This window comes from Lontra canadensis, unplaced genomic scaffold (genome assembly GCF_010015895.1).
Source record: "Lontra canadensis isolate GAN:19392208 unplaced genomic scaffold, GSC_riverotter_1.0 scaffold116, whole genome shotgun sequence".
Taxonomy (NCBI): domain Eukaryota; kingdom Metazoa; phylum Chordata; class Mammalia; order Carnivora; family Mustelidae; genus Lontra; species Lontra canadensis.
In genome coordinates, this window is record NW_022631110.1 from 2,284,213 (window position 1) to 2,302,583 (window position 18,371).

General features: G+C 45.3%; 2 protein-coding genes across 3 annotated transcripts in view; both read right to left on the reverse strand.

The window, feature by feature from the left end:
• Positions 1-13,199, reverse strand: part of BEND2 (BEN domain containing 2) — a 66,803-nt gene extending 53,604 nt beyond the window's left edge. The window contains exons 1-2 of the mRNA XM_032840840.1: positions 13,187-13,199; positions 26-208 (exon numbers count right to left, since the gene is read on the reverse strand). Of these exons, the coding sequence (XP_032696731.1) occupies positions 26-208; positions 13,187-13,190 (187 nt within the window). The 5' untranslated portion in view covers positions 13,191-13,199. The remainder of the gene's footprint in view (positions 1-25; positions 209-13,186) is intronic.
• Positions 13,157-18,371, reverse strand: part of SCML2 (Scm polycomb group protein like 2) — a 95,389-nt gene continuing 90,174 nt past the window's right edge. For both annotated transcript variants that reach the window (XM_032840801.1, XM_032840800.1), the window contains exons 12-14: positions 17,929-18,180; positions 14,415-14,566; positions 13,157-13,324 (exon numbers count right to left, since the gene is read on the reverse strand). In XM_032840801.1, the coding sequence (XP_032696692.1) occupies positions 13,196-13,324; positions 14,415-14,566; positions 17,929-18,180 (533 nt within the window). In that variant the 3' untranslated portion in view covers positions 13,157-13,195. The remainder of the gene's footprint in view (positions 13,325-14,414; positions 14,567-17,928; positions 18,181-18,371) is intronic.

The window sequence follows — 18,371 nt, forward strand, 5'->3', positions numbered from 1 at the left end:
GGAGAAGGAAATAGAACAAAATTACCATATCTCATTTGGGATAGTTGCTGATAGTTATCATTGCTGGCTTGAAAATTTGGTTCTATAGTCAACATGCCATCCGTGGGATGTGTGTTCTCTGTAAGTTCTGTTTCAGAGTCTTCTATTATCACAACACCAATGTCATCATCGCCTTCACTGTCATCCTCAACAGTTATAATAATATAGTCTAGGAATAAGCAAAGAGAAAGTTTAGATACCACATAAAATAATCAATGTCTAGAAGAAACCACCTTATAAAGTTTTGGAGTATTTAAAAAACATGTTAGCTGAAAAAACATTAAATATTTTCGTATCTCTAATCCCTGCAAGTCAGCTAAGAAATAAATTGCTTCGTATGAAGCTTTGAGATATATATATATAAATATATATGTGTGTGTGTACATGTATATATTTATATGCATGTATATACACACATACATTAGTATTTCTAGTACTTCCAATTTTAGAGCAGTAAATTTCTCCCCATTTAAGAAATGTAAATACCTAGCCCATGCTGCTCTGTGTTCAGTGATATGCTTTTAACTTTTAAATGATAGAGCTGACGTTACATAGCCACACTCTACTGACCATGAGTTCCCGGACATGTTCTCTAAACCTTAATATTAATCTTTATGATAATAAATGATATAGAAATAAAATACAGTCATAACTATTGTTATGAAACAAATTCAAATTCAATCTCACAAAACATAAAATAAGTCACCACGAATAAACGAGATGTGAAATATCAACTCCATAAACCGTTCTAATGACCATGAAAAGTAGCACACCACGCACAATGTATGCTACATAAACAGGCTGTTTTCCTTTTTACGGTTGGCCTGAAAAAGAAGAACATGTTTAAGCTCGAAGTATTAACTTGCAGATCACACGCACTGTGCATCACAACTTGGATTCAATACATTTATTTGAAATGGACCAAAACTTTAGAATCAAGTAAATAGCCAGTGTGAGGGAACGTGCTGGTGTGAAAATGATACTGAATTAGGAATCGCATGGTGTGGGTTCCAATTCAGGCTCTTTAGCTATCCAGAGGTATGACCTTTTGGCCGGATACATTTATTCTTTTGCCTCTGTTTTCTCATCCATAAAAACACAGGACTAAGTATGGAGATTCACTGTGAAATCTACTTCATAGTCTTCATGGAAAAAATGGAACATTAGAAACTACCTAATTATTCAGACAAAAGGGAATTACTTAAATAAATTATGGCATACTAGAAATGCTGGTGAAAGAAATGTCGAGGCGGGAAGGGTTAAAGCATTAAAAGCAGGGTCAAAGCAGAAAAAATACGATGTAATCCTAACGTTGAGAACAGAAGGAAACATACCAGTTGTTATCTCTTAGTCACTATCTCTGGGTGGCAAAATGACTTTCATTAGACGTCTCTTGTATTTGTTAAGATTCTCTACAATAAACTTTATAGACTTCATAATCAGAAGAAAATAACAAAGGTAACTGAAGTTTTATTTTTAAGACGAGCTTTTATATGTCAACAGATTTTTCACACTAGACCCAGTAAAGCTACTGACAACTCCACCCAGTTTTCTCAGTAAATTTATAGAATTCCAGTTAATTCCTTTAGGTATATACATAACCTCCATGAGCCATATTTAGAAGACATAACATTTAGAAGCTTTTTGAAGATTATGCTTCTAAGGTGCAAGGATCCAAGTTGCCCTGAACTTAACCAGATAAGGCACAGTTCACAGTGATGCAGACTGCAACCTTCCTTTCACATGAGGACCACTGCAAGAAATCCAACCCAAAACATAGCAGGTGACAATGGCCAGACTGGTCTGCTTTTCTAGCAAAACTGTGTCAATACATTGAACAATACTTTCTAAATCTCCTAGCAGAATTCTCAAAAGAAGTCCTTGCACATCCATGTCAAACTTTAGAGAGGACAAAGTTGGCCAGGTGAGAGATTACGCCACCAAAACTGTATCCCAGAGACCAGTCCTTGCAGCAGGCAGGCTTGAAACTAAATCCAGCCCAGCCCTGCTTTAGAAAACACAGTGCAGAAGAGTTGCTTGTAAAATCATTATCTGCAGACATTAAATCAGTTTACCACTTAATGTTCTAAAACCATAAAGCAGTCCCAATTTGGGGAGAAGTGGGTAGAGGTAAAAGGGGGCGATTCTCAAGACATTACGTTAGAGCCTTTTCTGTCAAACAGTGGTGCTCAGTCATACAGCGGGTGGGACGGGCCCTGAAGCATGGTCAGAAGGGCACCCCTATTTTCTAGGGGTCCTCACATTTTGTTGTATCCTCCGACTCCTTTTTAAGTCTCGTCTGCCCTCTCAAAGCAAAGAACTGGCTCTTTACATGGGGACTTCTATATACCTACATTTTTATTTTCTTTCTGCTTGTTTGTTTTTACAATAAAACAAGGCTGCGCTGTCTTCGAGCAAACGCAGTTACCACCAAAGCCTCAAGAAATCAAATCTCAATTTCAAAAGATGTCATAATGAATCAACTGCTGGTTTGTCAATCCTTTAAATTCAAAGTCTTGGTCCTTTAGGACCCCCACTTCCTCCGACAGGGAAAGAGAAAGGATAAAGGATCAATACATCCCAAGAAGTCAACACCAAGTACTTAACGAGTGGCCATATCTCAAAAGCTTATAAACAAAGGCATCTCAGGAGAGGTCGTGGGAAACCCCAAACCACCCCACCACAGCGCTGCTGAATACGAAACTGTAAAGTGAAGATTTAACCTTCCGCAAATCAAATCGTCTCCTCTCGTGAGCACCCCTGGCCACTAAGCCAAGTCACTTTCATGCCCTAATGGTCATGCTGCAGAGCTGTTTATGGTATGGACACATCCCACAAGGCCTTTTGCAGTCGGGGGGAGCTCAAGGAAAAAGTGCCGCCGTACAGACCTAGTTTGGCGCCAGTACCCGCCATGCCACCCTGCAGAAGGCGCACAAGAAACAGGTCACAGCGCCCCGGTCTCCCGAATGGATACGGCTGAGGCTGCTTTATGACCACTAGGGGTCCTAGGAAGAACCACCGCCCTCGTGCTAGAAACTAAGCCCCGCCTCTCGCCATGCGGCTCTCTTGAGCCCCAGTGTCACCTTGAGCCTCTCAGATGCCATTAAGTCCAGGAAACGCCATAAGCCCCAGAGACCCCCTCAAACCCCAGGATCATCTCAAGCTCCTAGGATACCACAAACCCCAGGAATCTAGTGAAAACCTAGGGTCAGCTCAAGCCCTAAGTACACCATGAACCCCAGGGACCCCTCAAATTCTGGGATCATCTTGGCCAATGAATTCTAGGGACACCATGACCCCAAGCGTCACCTCAAGCCCGTGGCACACCGTGAATTTCAGGGACCCCACAAGCCCCAGGATCAATCAGCTCGAGCTCCTGAAACACCATGAACCCCAAGAATGCCCTGGACCCAGGGCCAGACCTAGCCTGTAACACCTGGGTTCCTAAATGCCCACTAAACAGACAGGCACAGCGGTCCAGAGGTCATCACCGGACACGCCCTGGTAGATGACAAGACAATGCCTTGGTCCCCTGCAAGGCCCTCTAGTTGGGCACAGTGCGAACCCTGTCAGTTTCCCCTCCCCCTCCTGCCCCTCACCCCCGGCAGGGTTAAGAAAGAGGCAGAAGCGAGTGGAACAGCTTTGGGAAGGGCACCTTACCCTCCTCCTCAGACATCGTAAGGAAGGGAGTCCCGCTCTGAGTGCTGTAGGATCGGCGTCTGCGCTGCGGCTGGACCCGCTGGATCGCGACTGTGCCCACGAGGCAACTGCAGCAGATAGAGGCGCCAAACGGAAGGGCTAAGACCTCCCCTCCTAAGAGCAGCTTCTGCGACTGCGCAGTAGCGCCCCAGAACGCGCCACGGGAGCGCGACTGTTGGGGGTAGGGTAGAGGTGGCGCCAAGTGTGGCGCCTTGCCTCGCTCGGTTTCTACCTACTCGTATACATTTTATGAAATGTGCTTTCCCCTGCCCCCAAAATGTGAAGTGGTAGCCACCAGTGTAATTCTGCTCCTCCCAAAATGCTCTTCACACAATACATCATAGAAAAAATGTACAACGTCAGAATTCAGACTTCCTAATGCTTTCCGGGTTGTGTATTCATGTCCAGCGCCACCTTTGGGAACAAATCTGAAAATAATCCAACTTTTAAAATATGTCGCTAATAAGACTCCACTAAATACACACCACCTTGCGTTTTAGTTGTCCTACTCTCTACTTGCCGTTTTCTAAAGAGCCATGTCCTTCATTCCAACTTAAAATAATAATAGGTACGGTTTACTGAGTGCTCACCACAAACCAGCCCCTTAGTATGTCTGACCTCATGAGGTCCTCAACCACTATAACAAGTCAGTATTATTGTCCCATTTTAAAGATACAGGAACAGATGCTTAGAGAGTTTAACTTGCTCAAAACCACAAGGCTAGTAGCCGAGTTATGATCTGAACACACACTGCCCCCCCCCGCAAAGCACATGCTCACATCCCCGTACGCTACTCTCCCTCTTACTCGGTTGCTTCTGGAAATTTTCCACACCCTTAAAAGCTTGTTCAGACATCTGTTCTTTTTTCTTTTTTTAAGATTTTTAAAATTTATTTCAGAGGGAGTATGAATGGGGGGAGGGGCAGAGGGAAAAGCGGGGTCCCAGAGAGCAGGGTGCCCGACTCCGACCGTTGGTGGGGGCGGGGGAACTCTAGGATCATGACCTGAGCCAAAGACAGAGGCTTAACTGACTGAACCACCCAGGCGCTCCCTCCACCCCACCCCACCCCACCCCTGCAGACATCTATTCTAATAATATCTGCACCAAGACATTTTACTAGAGCGCCCTGGTAAGAATGCAGAGCGCCACCATGCACTGTTTATATTAAATAGCATTTCTATCACAAGGTTCTAAGAATTGTGTTAGAAAATATAAAGCACCCAGCACAGAGCCTGGAATTCTGGTTCCATTTCACTGGATCAGTTACACAATGACTCCTGGCACCATGCATCTCCTCATCCTGGGGAAGGGTAAGTTTCTTCACTTGGGAGAAGAAAAGGTGCATCTTGTTAGGTGGAAATATACAGTTGTTTCAGTGTTGCAAGGGGGGGGGGAACCGTGCACAGGAGGGTGTGTAAGGAAGCTGACCAGAAGAGTGAACGCACTGTACAGTTTATTGATACATTACCTCTCAGTGTCGAATCCAGCCCTTTGCCCTGCTCTGAGAAACTGGGTATGGGCCCTGTATGTGTTTTCCCTTCGCTGGTAGCACCGTGGAACACTATTCAGTGGGAAACACAGGAGAGCGAGTGTAGAGGAAAAAAGTTGTGCTTCCTAGTCCCGTTTGTCTGTAGTCAGGCTCCTGCCTGTGCAGAGTGCAGTGTGCAGCCTCCTACCCCAAACACACCCCTGGGAGGGCAGGTCTCTAGCAAGTTCTCGAGGGTGGCTCTGCAACAACTTCCACCAATGCTGCCCCAAGTGACGCATCTCCCTCAGGGAGTCAGAGTCGAGCCTTCCTGGGTGTAATGTCTGCTCCTACAGGTAGTAGCTGTTTGTAACTCGTATTCCTACACTCTTTTGGGTTTCCTTTATTTCTAACCAGCGGTCCCTCATCATTCCAATCCTGATATACGAAGTACTTCTTTATATTAAACTTTCTCTGTTCAAATTACTCTACGGTCTTTCTCTTCATCTTGGAAGCAGGCTGATCCACGTGCTCTTTTGAGTTTCCGTCCATCACCTAGCGCTTGAAAGGAATACACTGTCTGTTACTACACTGTAACTAAGCATCCAGCAGATGGTCGACAACCACTTCCGTCTCGTATCTAGTCAGTCCTCCATCCATTCCTGTGACCCCCTCTTCTCCATAAAGAGACACAGGATGCTAAAAAAAGCTGGATAAACTGTTCTTAAAATAAGCTCGAGACCATCAAAAAGTTAATAAAACAATAAGGAATTACTGAGCCAGGAGCTGTGAAACACCAGAAACCTTAAAAAATGTAAAAACGTGGCAAGACTGCTTTTGCTTGAAGAAACTGATGCAGAAAAGTCTGAAAGAGGCCAAGCTGTACTTCTGGTGACTTTGGAGGACTAGTGACAAAAGTCAGAATCTGGGACCCTCTAATAACAGAGGGCTGGTAAACTGCCCTTTGCTTGGACAAGGACCATAGTCACCCATTCAGAGTAAAAGTAATCCAGGGACGCCTAGGTGGCTCAGTTGGTTTAGCATCTGCCTTTGGCTGAGGTCACGAACCCAGGGATTATATTCCACATTGGGGTCCCTGCTCAGCAGAGAGCTGGCTTCTACTTCTGCCTGCCTCTCCCCCTACTTGTGCTCTCTCTCTGTGTCGAATAAATAAATAAAATCTTTAATAAGAAAAAACAGAATTAAACAGCAGTTAACCACACAGACTATAGTTCAGTCTCCTATCATCTGGGGATTTAACACCCCCAGGTGCCTGGCATAGTAAACAAAAATTCTTTCCCATGAATATAAGATCAACATATTTCTACAAGCAGTATTTAAATAGGATATCCAGCACAAAGTAGAATATAACAAAGTTTAGGAGAAGAAAAGACAGAAGAAATAAGCAATGAAAACAACTATCTGAGTGACAGCGCCGCCTGCTGGCAGCCACCGCCACAACCACAGGGCTCGCGCCCGCAGTGGTCCTGACACCCGCACCTGGCTAGTGACGTTGTTCTGGAAGCAGCTACTCTGTGAGCATCCTAGGACATCCGGGGGAAGGATCCACATGGAAAATCCCCAGGACCCCAAGTTCTCAGGAAGGCGCCTCCTCACCCTTTAGTAAGGGATGGGAAACGTCATTTCGGCAAAGTGGGGGAGAGGGGCTGAACTGCAAGCTAGGAGGACGGCACGGGCTCGGAGCGCATGGAGTCCAAGCGACAACCCCACCTTCGAAGGGAGGAGAGAAATCCAGCAGGTGCGGGGCGGTGGGGCTCTCAGAAGGCAACAGGGAAGGGCAGAAGGTGAGGTCTCCAAGAGAGCACAGGCCCCAGACTCGAGCCACTGTACTCGAGAGAAGGGGACAAGGAAGCCACCCATGTCACAGCTGTCACAGGTCGCTCCTCTGAGTGCCCCTTCATCGCCCTGGCCGCACGCGGATCCACCAGGGGAGCTGTGCAAACGGCTGGGGCCCAGGCCCGGGCCCTGGACGTTCCCCCGGCACTGGTCAGGGGAAGCGGGGTGCTGAGCTCCGCGGGGCGGGGGCGTCTCACGGGCATCAGGCCGAGGGGCGCTGCTCTGTACGCTTTGTGGAGCCGGTCCCGGGATCGTGGCACTCGACTCTCGCGTCTCCCAGGCAGGCTCACGTCCCAGGCCTGGTTTCTAGGCAGCAGGAGAGGGCGGGGCATGGCCACGGCATAAGAAGAGGGTGTGAAGTGACCGTAAACGTGACCTACGGGACCATGACCCACTCTGCCCGCGAGACAGAAGGGGTGCGACACTCACAGAGCAGCACGGCCCCGCGTGCTACGCAGGACATTCTGCCGGTTTCATTCAGCTCCGGGAAAAGTGCTGCCACGGGTTGGACTCACGAGGCGCGACGGATGACGGGTTGCCACTCCAAGGGGGGTGCACACGGACATGTCTGTGTGTGCGAGTGAGGGGCGGGAGGTAAAGAATGTGTGAGAGATACAGGGAGACACACAGAGATGGAGGCGGAAGTGGCGGCAGAGACTAGGAAAGAGACGCGCCAGGGGTCCGCAAATACAAGGGGACACGACCCCACTACTGTGGGAGTCTGACCACAGCCAGTCTGCCTTCCAGGCTGAGTCTGGGCCTCAGAGCCCTGGGAGGCTCCCACCAGGGAGCACTGGGGACAGCAGGCCGGCCCCGCTCTGGGGAACACCATGGCCACAACCTCCCCACACCACCCTGCTCTGGGCTGACACCTTGTCCTAACCAGAGGCCACACGGCGGCCACCCGCTGCAGAAGTCAGAACCTCTCCTCCCTTGCCTTTTCTCCGGTGCTGACGCCAGCCCCACGTTGTCACCTGGCTGTGGTCCCAGACCTCGAGCAACCTGAAACGTGATGCCACCTCCCATTCTAAAGACAGAGGTGGTTGTGCCTGACCGTTCGTAGCTATCACGAACCCAACGACTCTGGCCATCCTCAGAGGGACGCCTCCTCCTCTGACAACAGCCCAGGAAAAGGTAACAGTGAGATTGTTGGGAGTCGCCGCCCAAAAGCATACCAGAATGGGATTCCAAGGACACTGTGCACGCTGGAGGATGGATTCTGTTTGCTGAGAGCTCGGTCCCGACCCCCAGCAGCTGCCAGAACGATCTGTCCAGAATGCCCACAATGCTGGTCTGCTGTGTGACACCCACCCCCGTTCAGAGCTCCTTAACTGCTTCCCTCGGACCTTAAGACGCCATCTGGAGGTGACCCAAGGGCCTTCCTGTCCAGGCCTCGTTCAGCTCTCCAAGTTCGTAATGACTCCCCAGTCTCCAGCCCATGCTGCGGTCTCTCTCAACACTCGTGGTCTAGCAGATGCCTCGGGATCACACAGCCTGGCAATGACCTGGGCGGAATAAGGGACTCTGTCCTCCTTCACGTGTGGCCCCAAGTGCCCCTGTGGCCGGCTGAGCAGGGATTGTGGTCAACATGGAGGATGTGAACGGGAACCCAGGTGGACAGAGAGAATGAATGCCCACAGGCAGAGCCAAGATTCTTCTTAGAAATGCCGGGTCAGCTTTACCTCCCAGAGGAGTGGAGGGCTGGCCGCTCGAGGTCCCAAGCTCTGAGACCAAAGGGCTAACATCCTGCACTGAAACACAGAGGTCACATTCGGCCCGCATCATACACGTTTTATCTGGCCTGGGTTTTCATATACTTAGGCGTCCGTCTTACAGTTGGGAGATTTCCCATGAAAATCTGTATTTCTACTTGCTCTGGTAAAACTGGAAGGTCTGTGGCGTGAGACTCAAAAGTTTGCATGTCCACAACTGCCAGGACGACGACTCTCCTTGGGGGCAACAGGCGGGCTCCAGCCAGACTCAGCCCCCCCAGGCACCTGTCCACACATCGGCACTGCACCCCTAGCTTCTCAGTGAGGCCGCCAACCGGCCCAGCTCCAGCGCCATCTGCCATCACCCTCGCCTGGAAACACGGGAGGCACAGCCTCGGAGAAACGATGCTACGTGGTGCCCAGCCCTTCCGTTTCCCTCTTCTTGGGAAAACCACGCTCTCCCTTGAGCAGGGCCACGTGCTTGTCTTACCAGTGGGACCCGAGGAGAACTACCACGGGTCACCTCCGGGCTGGGGCGATGAAAAGATCCTTGCAGGGGCGCCTGGGTGGCTCAGAGGGTTGAGCCTCTGCCTTCGGCTCGGGTCATGACCTCAGGGTCCTGGGATCGAGCCCCGCGTCGGGCTCTCTGCTCAGCGGGGAGCCTGCTTCCCCCTCTCTCTCTTCCTGCCTCTCTGCCTGCTTGTGATCTCTCGCTCTGTGTCAAATAAATAAATAAAAATCTTTAAAAAAAAAAAAAAAAGAAAAGAGCCTCACCGGCCACACGTGCCGGGCGCGGCGCCAGAGGAAAGACGCGGCGTCTAGGGAGCATCAGGCCTCGCCTGGGAGAAGGGGCGGAAAAGCAAAGGCACGGACCTGTCGGGGTCTGTTTGTCACTGCGGCGGAGCCTGGGGTACTCGGACCAATCCGAGCACAGTGACCAAAACCACATCTGCCTCGGGCAGTTTGCTTAGTATGACGTAATAACACAGCTGACGATCCTCAGCACTGTTGTCATCCGTATGTCCAGCTAGCAGGCAGTCCGGACACTGAGCCCTCACAGTCGCCAGGAACTGGCTCACGTGCGCTATCATGAGTTTCCTGAGGCTCCTTTCCACGAACGCTGGGTCACCAACGTGTGGTGGAAGCAGCTTGAGGCGAGGAGTAGGTCTCTTACTCCTTATGGCTCGCCCCCCGGGTTGCCAGCGCCCCTGGAGCCGAAGCAGGTGGTCCCGCGTGTCCGAAGCTGCTTCTAGAAGAGTAAGGAGAGTGGGGACGCTCGGGCTGAGGACCCTCCGTGGAGAGCTGCTTTCGAGGTTCAGTTTCATCAACCTTCAGGACAAAACGGGAAACGTCGGGAGGTCGAGGACGGAACCCGTCTGCCACGCACTCTGAACGTAGGCCCCGGGCCGCACGTCCCCCGTGCCCGAGAGCCCTCCCTGGCTCCCTCCCTCGTTCCCCGGATCAGCCTCAGAGGACTGCGAAATACAAGCGAGTCCCAGCATCTCAGCGAAGCAGCAGCCCCGGAAGTTCACACGTACTTCACGCACTCAGCCGGCTGTGAACGCGATCCCTTCGTAGCTCGGAAAGCGGGGCTTTTCCTCCCAACTACATCGTTCCTCATCATGAGGTTCAGTTCTTTTCTAGTCGCATTACAGAAGGGCCTGGGTTTTTCATGCCTACAGTGGGGGCCTGGGTTTAAGTCTGGGAAGTCCCACCCTGGACACACACTCGGGAGCCGCCGCAACGATCAGAAATCACGCAAAGACGAAAGCAAACGCTCCATGCGCCCAGAGGGCTGCCGCGGTCAGCTTGCAGAATTCCGCCCGCTGGTGTGGGAAGGATGGCCTGAGAGGCAGAGCCAGAGGAAAGATCATTTTAAAAGCCCGGAGAGTTCCCGAGAGCCTAACGCGTTAGACCGTCCCTGGGCTACAAGTTGACAAGCTGGATGGCCGAGAGCAAGCGGGTCTGAATCACCCAAGTCCCAGACAAGCACAGTGACACCCCGTTCCCGCCACTACAGCATCAGCCCTGGAGGCTCGGTGGGGACCGTGTCAACCGGCAGACGTGCTGCTGCAGCGGGAGGAGTTTGTGGGCTTGAAGGCGTGGAGCAGAAGCTCCTGGCATAGCCGAGAGGGGCAAGGAGTCAGGTGCCGAAGGCGACGCAGCCCCCGTCCTGAGCCTCTAAGGCTTTTGCACCCTGTCAGCTGGGAGAGCTGAAGGCGGAAAGGCAGTGTGGCTCCTGGCCCCCCGGTGACAGAAGAGCAGCCAGAACCGCAGGCAGACGCAGGAGCTCAGGGACGGGGACGAGATTTGTGGGGGCCCTGGCCTCTTCTAGTGCACTCGCATCCTCAGTACCACGGCGAGCGGCAAGTGCTGAGCACAGACACAGCTCATGGATGGAACTTCGTGCTGCTCCCCTGGGGGCTCATTTAAGGTCCTGCAGGACATCAGCCCTTCGCTGCTAGTGATCTGCTTATCTGTAGAATGAGGGCAAGTGTTAACACTCAACTATGTGGACGTGCACATAGACAACCACAAGCTTAGTAGCGCTTTTTTAAAAGATTTTATGAGAGAGAGAGAACGTGAGCACTCAAGCAGAGGGAGAAACGGGCTTCCCACTGAGTGGGGGGGCCTGACGTGGGGCTCCGTCCCAAGACCCTAGGATCATGACCTGAGCCCAAGGCTGACACTTAGCCAACTGAGCCACCCAGGTGTCCCAGTAGAGCATTTATCAACTCTAATAAATTTGCATATTAATGTCATGCAGTGAAAGCAAACAAAATCAAATCTGAGGCTTTGACATTATTGTGGTTTTAAAACTTTATTATATTTTAAAATCTGAAAACTGTAAAACATAGTATTCATACAAACACCTGAGGACTGCTCAACTGGGCACAGCATCTTTACACAAACAATTTGAAAAAAGATTAGGTTTAAATTACGATTTTGTCTCCTAACACAAAAGGAATAACCTAGATAAAACCATCCTTTAAATAGTTGCATTCTTATATAAAGTACATTTGGTTTTCTGAAAAAGAAAATGTACATTCATGCCCCTGGTGTATATTTTATTGGCATTTACAACAAATGGCTAAGACTTTTAGCACAGATTCTCATAGCTTATCAACATTACCAAACTTAGACAAAGCAATTACTATAAACATATAGCACCATTTCCCCTTGAAAGTTCTAACTTTAAAAATAAAGCCCCAAATGATAAGTCAGATTTAATGCATCTTCCAAAATTTAGCAGAATAAATGGCTCAGAGCTAAGCAAAGTAAGTAGAAACATTGCATAGGACAGAGAGCTTCCCTGTATGAAAACCAACCTACGGATTGTTTCTTATCCCCTGAAGACAAAGCTGAGAGGTAATAGTAATAGCAAATGATGCACATATTTTTTTACAGAATAAAGACCTCTAACTATATAAATAGTTCACCATTACCTCTGTGGCAGTACAAAGTGCCATATTAAATTCAAAAAGAACAGATTTACTTGTTTATACACCTACAGGTATGGAATAATATATAAATAGGGTATAGTATCCATATGAGGAATAAGCACAGACAATAAAATATTTATCTTTTAAAAATTTGGGCACAGGTGTCTTCATATAGAGATGTGAGAAATGACTGCCCAGTTAAATGTTTACACTTAGCGAAAATATGTAATGTTTTAAAATAATAGGTATATTATTGAAAAAATTTAATCGGACTCCATCCAAACCACCCTTGTATAATATCTCCTGCATAAACAACCATTCTATTTATCGTACAATTGTTCAAAAGTTATTAAAAACTGATTAAGAACACTTTATGAAAGTTTATAAGCTTGCTTTTTTTCTTTAAATATGAACAAATATAACATACAGAGAAATAATAACAAAAGGATAATAATTTATATGGCTTTCCCTTTCTAGAAACTGGCAGAACAGAAACAGAACTTGCGGTAACAGACACAAAATATTTGGAGAAAGAGATCGTATCTACAGCTGCATCTTTAAATTTTCTTCTAAGGAAAACTTCTCACAGATTTCATTAGAGAACTTGTCAGTCCCTGATACTTCCCCCTTTGGGATTTCGCTGTTTTGGTTCTATATATATACATTAACTGAAATCAAAGGCGTTTCTCTGTTTCCAGCATGAAAATACATTTGTAAACTGTATAATAAAATGATACATTGTAAACTGTAAATCAATAGAAAGACATAAAGAACTCCCAATTTGAATATGCTAATACTAACATGTAAATGGTTTTTAAAGAAGTAGATTGGACTATCATGTTGTTCTGCAATTCTGGATATAACAAATTTTAGAGGAACTGTCTACCAAACAAAAGCTTCTAAGAGAGTTAAAATATTTTAAATTAAAAGTCACCCAGGACAATTAAGAATTCGGTCCATTCTAAACTTACACATTTTTTTCAATTGTATTTTCCTTCTTTAAGTTTTTCAATGTAGTAACATAACTTTAATGCCGGCCCCAGCTTCAGCCCCATGTACTTCATCATCACATCACTTTTGAGTAGTAGCAGAGCCTTCCCATCAATTTCCTACAGAGAGAAAGAAATTACAATTAATAATGCATTCATATTTTATCAAATTATATATAAAAACATGTAAAATCGAGAGCAGTTGTACATTCTCGATATATATTCTCTGAATATGTATCTATTTCCTGAAAACTATTAAAAGTATAATTCATACAGTAAGACATCATTTGATAGTTTTTAAATTCACTTCAAATTTTAAGAAAAAGGAAATTTAATCCAGTATCTTTCAAAATTGGCCTAAGCACCAAACTATCTGGTTTTAAATACTGTGTGTTGAATAAAATACTACATTATCTATGACAAAGTTTAGAAAGTTATGAATTGTAGAAACAAATTTCAGACGGTCACTAACTTTATTTAAAAAGGCTGGGAATATGAGGATGTCAGCATCAATGCAAACTGTAAATGTGTTACACAGTGTTGTCTTTATGTCGAAAGCTAATCGGTTAGTTGTCTGAAGCTAAACTAATTAAATGCTAAAACTAATTACTGACTTTCTTTAGAATACTGAAAAGGACAGAAGACATTTGGTCACCGATTTGTTAGAAAAGACTATAAACATTACTTAATAGACACAAGGCATCCTCCTAAAATTTTTTATTTCCTTAATTAACCAATTTATGTCGGAGAAGCATAGTAATTGGTATTCATGAGCTCCTATTTAAAATAAAACTACACTTAATCTTACACAGTTGCTGGATTCATTGGGCATCATTAACAGGGAGGACACCCTGTCACAGCTTGTGGTTACCCCCTCCTACTCACGGTCCTGGGGCCGAGCAGGGAGCAGGTGGGGAGGAGGATCCTTGTGGGAGAAGACATCTGAGAGTGGCCATGCTGAATCATCTTCTCTTGAGAACTTGAAGACTTGTAGTATTTTAGGTACTCGGGTACCAATTTAAAGCACAGATCCAGCCTCTACCATTTAAGAATCTAACTTTGGGTCAAGTAACCTTTCTCACATATGGAAAAATCAGTTGATAGGGTTCCCCCACCATCCACACCAATCAGCATCCATCCAACTGAAGGGCCTGCACAGAGGTCATTGAAAGGCATTACGGCAGGAAAACCGGATCAAAAGATACATTACATGTTGCCTGAAGAGGTCGGCGAGGGGGCCTGATATGTGAGGATCTTTATGTTTCATAAACTGTATCACTTCATCCACAGACCAGGTTGAAGGGTCCTTAGAGAAGCCTTGTTTCAGGACACTGGGGTCAGGTACAGCTATATAACTTGGAGCTTCAATGGGGGGAAAAAAGACAAATCATACTTGACCTGATCATTATCCTGAAAGAAGAGATGTTAGGTAGGGAGAATTGGTCCCATTCCTGGAACCTTCTGTTAAGCACCCCGGCAAGGACTCAGGTCTCCAAGCGAAGAATCCAGTGGAAGCGTAGATTAGGATGACCTGAGGATGGCTACCCGAGAGCACCCCATCTGACCTCCCCCAAACAACAAAAGTAGCTTCAGAGTTTACATTAAAGCTTCAAAAATCATAAAGCAGACTGATCAAATCTGAGGCCTTGTTGGCCACAGGCAAAGACAACAAAAGATCTGTTGCTTGCATTAAACTAGGTTAATCTAAGCTAACCTATTACTCTTTAAGTATTTCAGTGAATTTCTCTCTCTCTCTCTTATCTTGGTCTGTCGGATTAGGTGTCTTTTACTAGCTAAATACAATGGAAAGTCTCCAGATTTAGTTTTATAGTTGCTTAAATTTATTCACTTTAATCAAGGAATTTCAATAACCCCATTATCTTTGAGAACCAAATTAGTTCTACTGAATCTCTCCCTTGTATTCAATATGGATATTTTTAGCACCACTTTACTCTTTAAATTCCTGTCTCTTAAGGCTCAAATGCCTATCTGAATTTTGAAGAAAACAATTATTTTCTGCTTGGCTAGGTCAGAAGTAATTTTAACATTATACTGAATACCTCTCTCAAGCTTAATTGCATACTAATAGATATTCTGGTTGAATGTTTATAGGTAAAAAAATAATAATAATTTGAGACATAGAATAAAGTAAGTACTGATAACTCAAAAAGTTTTAGCTGTGCTATTCACCAAGTTGTGCTGTAATTTCTTTGTGTCCAGACAAGTATTTGTTTTACTCAAACAGAGTGCTTGTCTCACAAAAGTCAGTATGTAATAAGATTGTAATTGCCAGGAAGATCTGTTTCTTTAAACCAGGACCGTCAACACAAATTTGGTCTTTTCTGGTGTGAATTAACCAAAGATATACCTTTTCTTTCCTATCATCTGGGCTCTAGCCATTTTAGGGGCATTTTGAGTATTTACCCAGGTAAAGGGCAAAGAAAAACAAGATAAAGGAACTCAGAATGGTAAGTTTTTTTGTGTGTAGCTCAAAAGTATACTTATTTTCTCTTTCAATGTCACAACTTTGATGTAAAACAAAAACTCTTTACTAAAACATATCCTTCCTTTCTCTTGTCAGAGATAAAAATGTTGGTCATATCTACTAAGAAATGTTACTGTATTGTTTCAACCCAAATGAAAATGATGATGGTATAGATCATGCCATGCTGAAGGCATTCTAACAATTTAGACAGAAAGTCTTCTCTAGTTCTAAGAAAGACTTAATTTAAGATGAAAAAATTATTGGCAAAGCTAATCAAGCTAATCATACCTCTAACTTTTTTGTGGGATTTCTGGTTTATGTCATCAGAATCTGGTATAGTTATGTCTTAAATAACATGTAACCACTTTTATAGATTACTACAGAAAAACTATATGCAAAAATATACTTTATGGTATAAAATTATAATTTTATCTTAAAAATAAAAACTGTAAGACATCTATTTTTAATTCATTATGGAAAAATCATTTAATTGGGCCCATATCTTCAAAACAATCAGAGAAGTTGCAAACATTAGTGTTATTCAAATAATTATATGTGAAAAACAATCAAAAGTCCAGTCGTGCTTTTCTCCTGAATGGCTCTTACATACACTAGAATATCAGTTAAGTGTTTCTGAAATAAAGAAACGTGATTTGATTTTATCCACAACGTTACTGGATTTCTTTCCTATAATAAAAACGAACAGTTTATTTCATTAAAATAATGGGGCAGGACAGGAGGTTGTAAGAGTATCACCAGCAATCAGGGGCAGACTCAGCTTTAAGTCACAGTTCCAATACCTTGTAATGACACCTCGAGACAGTTTCCAAGTGAAATGCTTACCTATTCTCTGGAGATGGAAGCATCCCAGCAGTTAAGCATACAGCCTGGAATCAGAGTGCCTGGATTCAAGGACTGACCCAGCCACTTTCTAGCTGGGGACCTTAGTCAAGTGACTTCTCAGATTTCTCACCTGGAAGTGTTTACCAGCATCTACATCTTAAGGAATTATTGTAAAGATGTACCGTATAAGGCTATATAAAATATTACATGCCTGGCACATGTCAGATAGTGATGAGGATGATGCTGATTTCCATTACTAATAAGTAAATTACCAGTAAGTAATATTATTACTATTAGTCTTTCCACTCCTGGAAAGACTAAAATCTTGGCTTCTCAAGCCCAAGTACAGGCTACTTTGGCATAGCAGTGTTAGTCATACATTTTTTTTTTTTTTTTGTCATACATTTGAAAGTGAGACACTCAGTATCAGGGATAACCTTTTATAGCCTTTTACTGAGAAGACCTGTCTTCAGAGCTTATTTTGTGAAAATACCTAAAAATTCTGGACACACTACCCCTTGATGAGATAAGCATCTACCATCAGACTCCTCGCACACGTCACTCTGAAAGTGGAGACGATCTACATGAGGTGGGAGATGGGATAACATTAAATATGTCGGAGCATGTATGCAGCGCAGTTGCCCATAGAAAACATCCATGAAGAAAAGCAATCAAGTTGGATGGTTCCTACTGCCTTCAATACTCACCTTGCCTAGATGCCTACCAGGAAAAAAGGGACAAAACATATTCCCACCCTTACCCCACCTTGCCCCACCCCTAACCCCACCCCCTTCATCCTTAAAAGGGTACAGGGTAGCTATTTTTGCACACGGAAAACTAATCTGGCTTTTTCCAGATGGCAACAGGACGCTGCCCTGTGTACACATACTGTGTACTCCTGGTGGGTCGGAGGGAATAACTGAAGGTATGGAGAATGGGGAAACAGCTATAGCAACAGATTACCAGAGCCAGAGCTGGGAGCCACACGCAAGCTGGAGTCAGTAAAAGTCTCAAAAGAGACAAGGAGGAGAGTACATCAGAGAGGAGAGGAAGTGCATCTTTCCAGGCCTCAGAGTCATAGGAGGTTTCTGAGTCCAGACGGTATCCAGTGAAATGATCAATTACAATAGAACCATTAATCAGAACAACTGATCTACGAAGTCTCTATGAGAGACAAGGCTGGTGACCCAGATCCCCAGGGACAGTTCTATGCGGCCATGAGGATCAGAGCATCTATAGTGGCTTGAACCTGACAGCAATGTAAACAGGGAGGACTCAAAACTCCTCAATCTTGGCACTTTCTCCAATGTGATACACTCTCAGAGGATGCTGTTAGGCAAAGAAACCTTAAGGAGAAAGAAACACATTGGTTGAGAATCACTGTTTTTAAATATACCTTCACTTTTCTTCTGCATTTGGAATTTAACTTCATGGTGACTGCTCTTGGTAGATTTGGTCCCCACTAGTGCTGAACTTGAGGTGCTTGGCACGCTCGGAGAAAAACTCCTGGAGACTGCAGCATGAGTGCTTACAGGATTTCTGCTGGTAGGGCTTAAAGCATTTGCTGGATTTGGTGGTGAGTTTTTGGAATCTTCAGAAAGCTTTTCCTCTTTGGGCATGCCACTTCCGTCACAAGACAGTTGTTCTTCTACAAGAAAAAAAGACAAAGACAATGATCTTCAGTAGACTTATAGCTTAAATATTATTAAAAGTTCAAAACATCTCCAAAGCTTCAACAGTTCACTTAAGCCAAGCTATACTGAACCACAAACCTCTCACATAAAGTACATGGCTGCCTCCATTTCTTGGCATTTACAGTAATGGATACTGTCTCAAAAT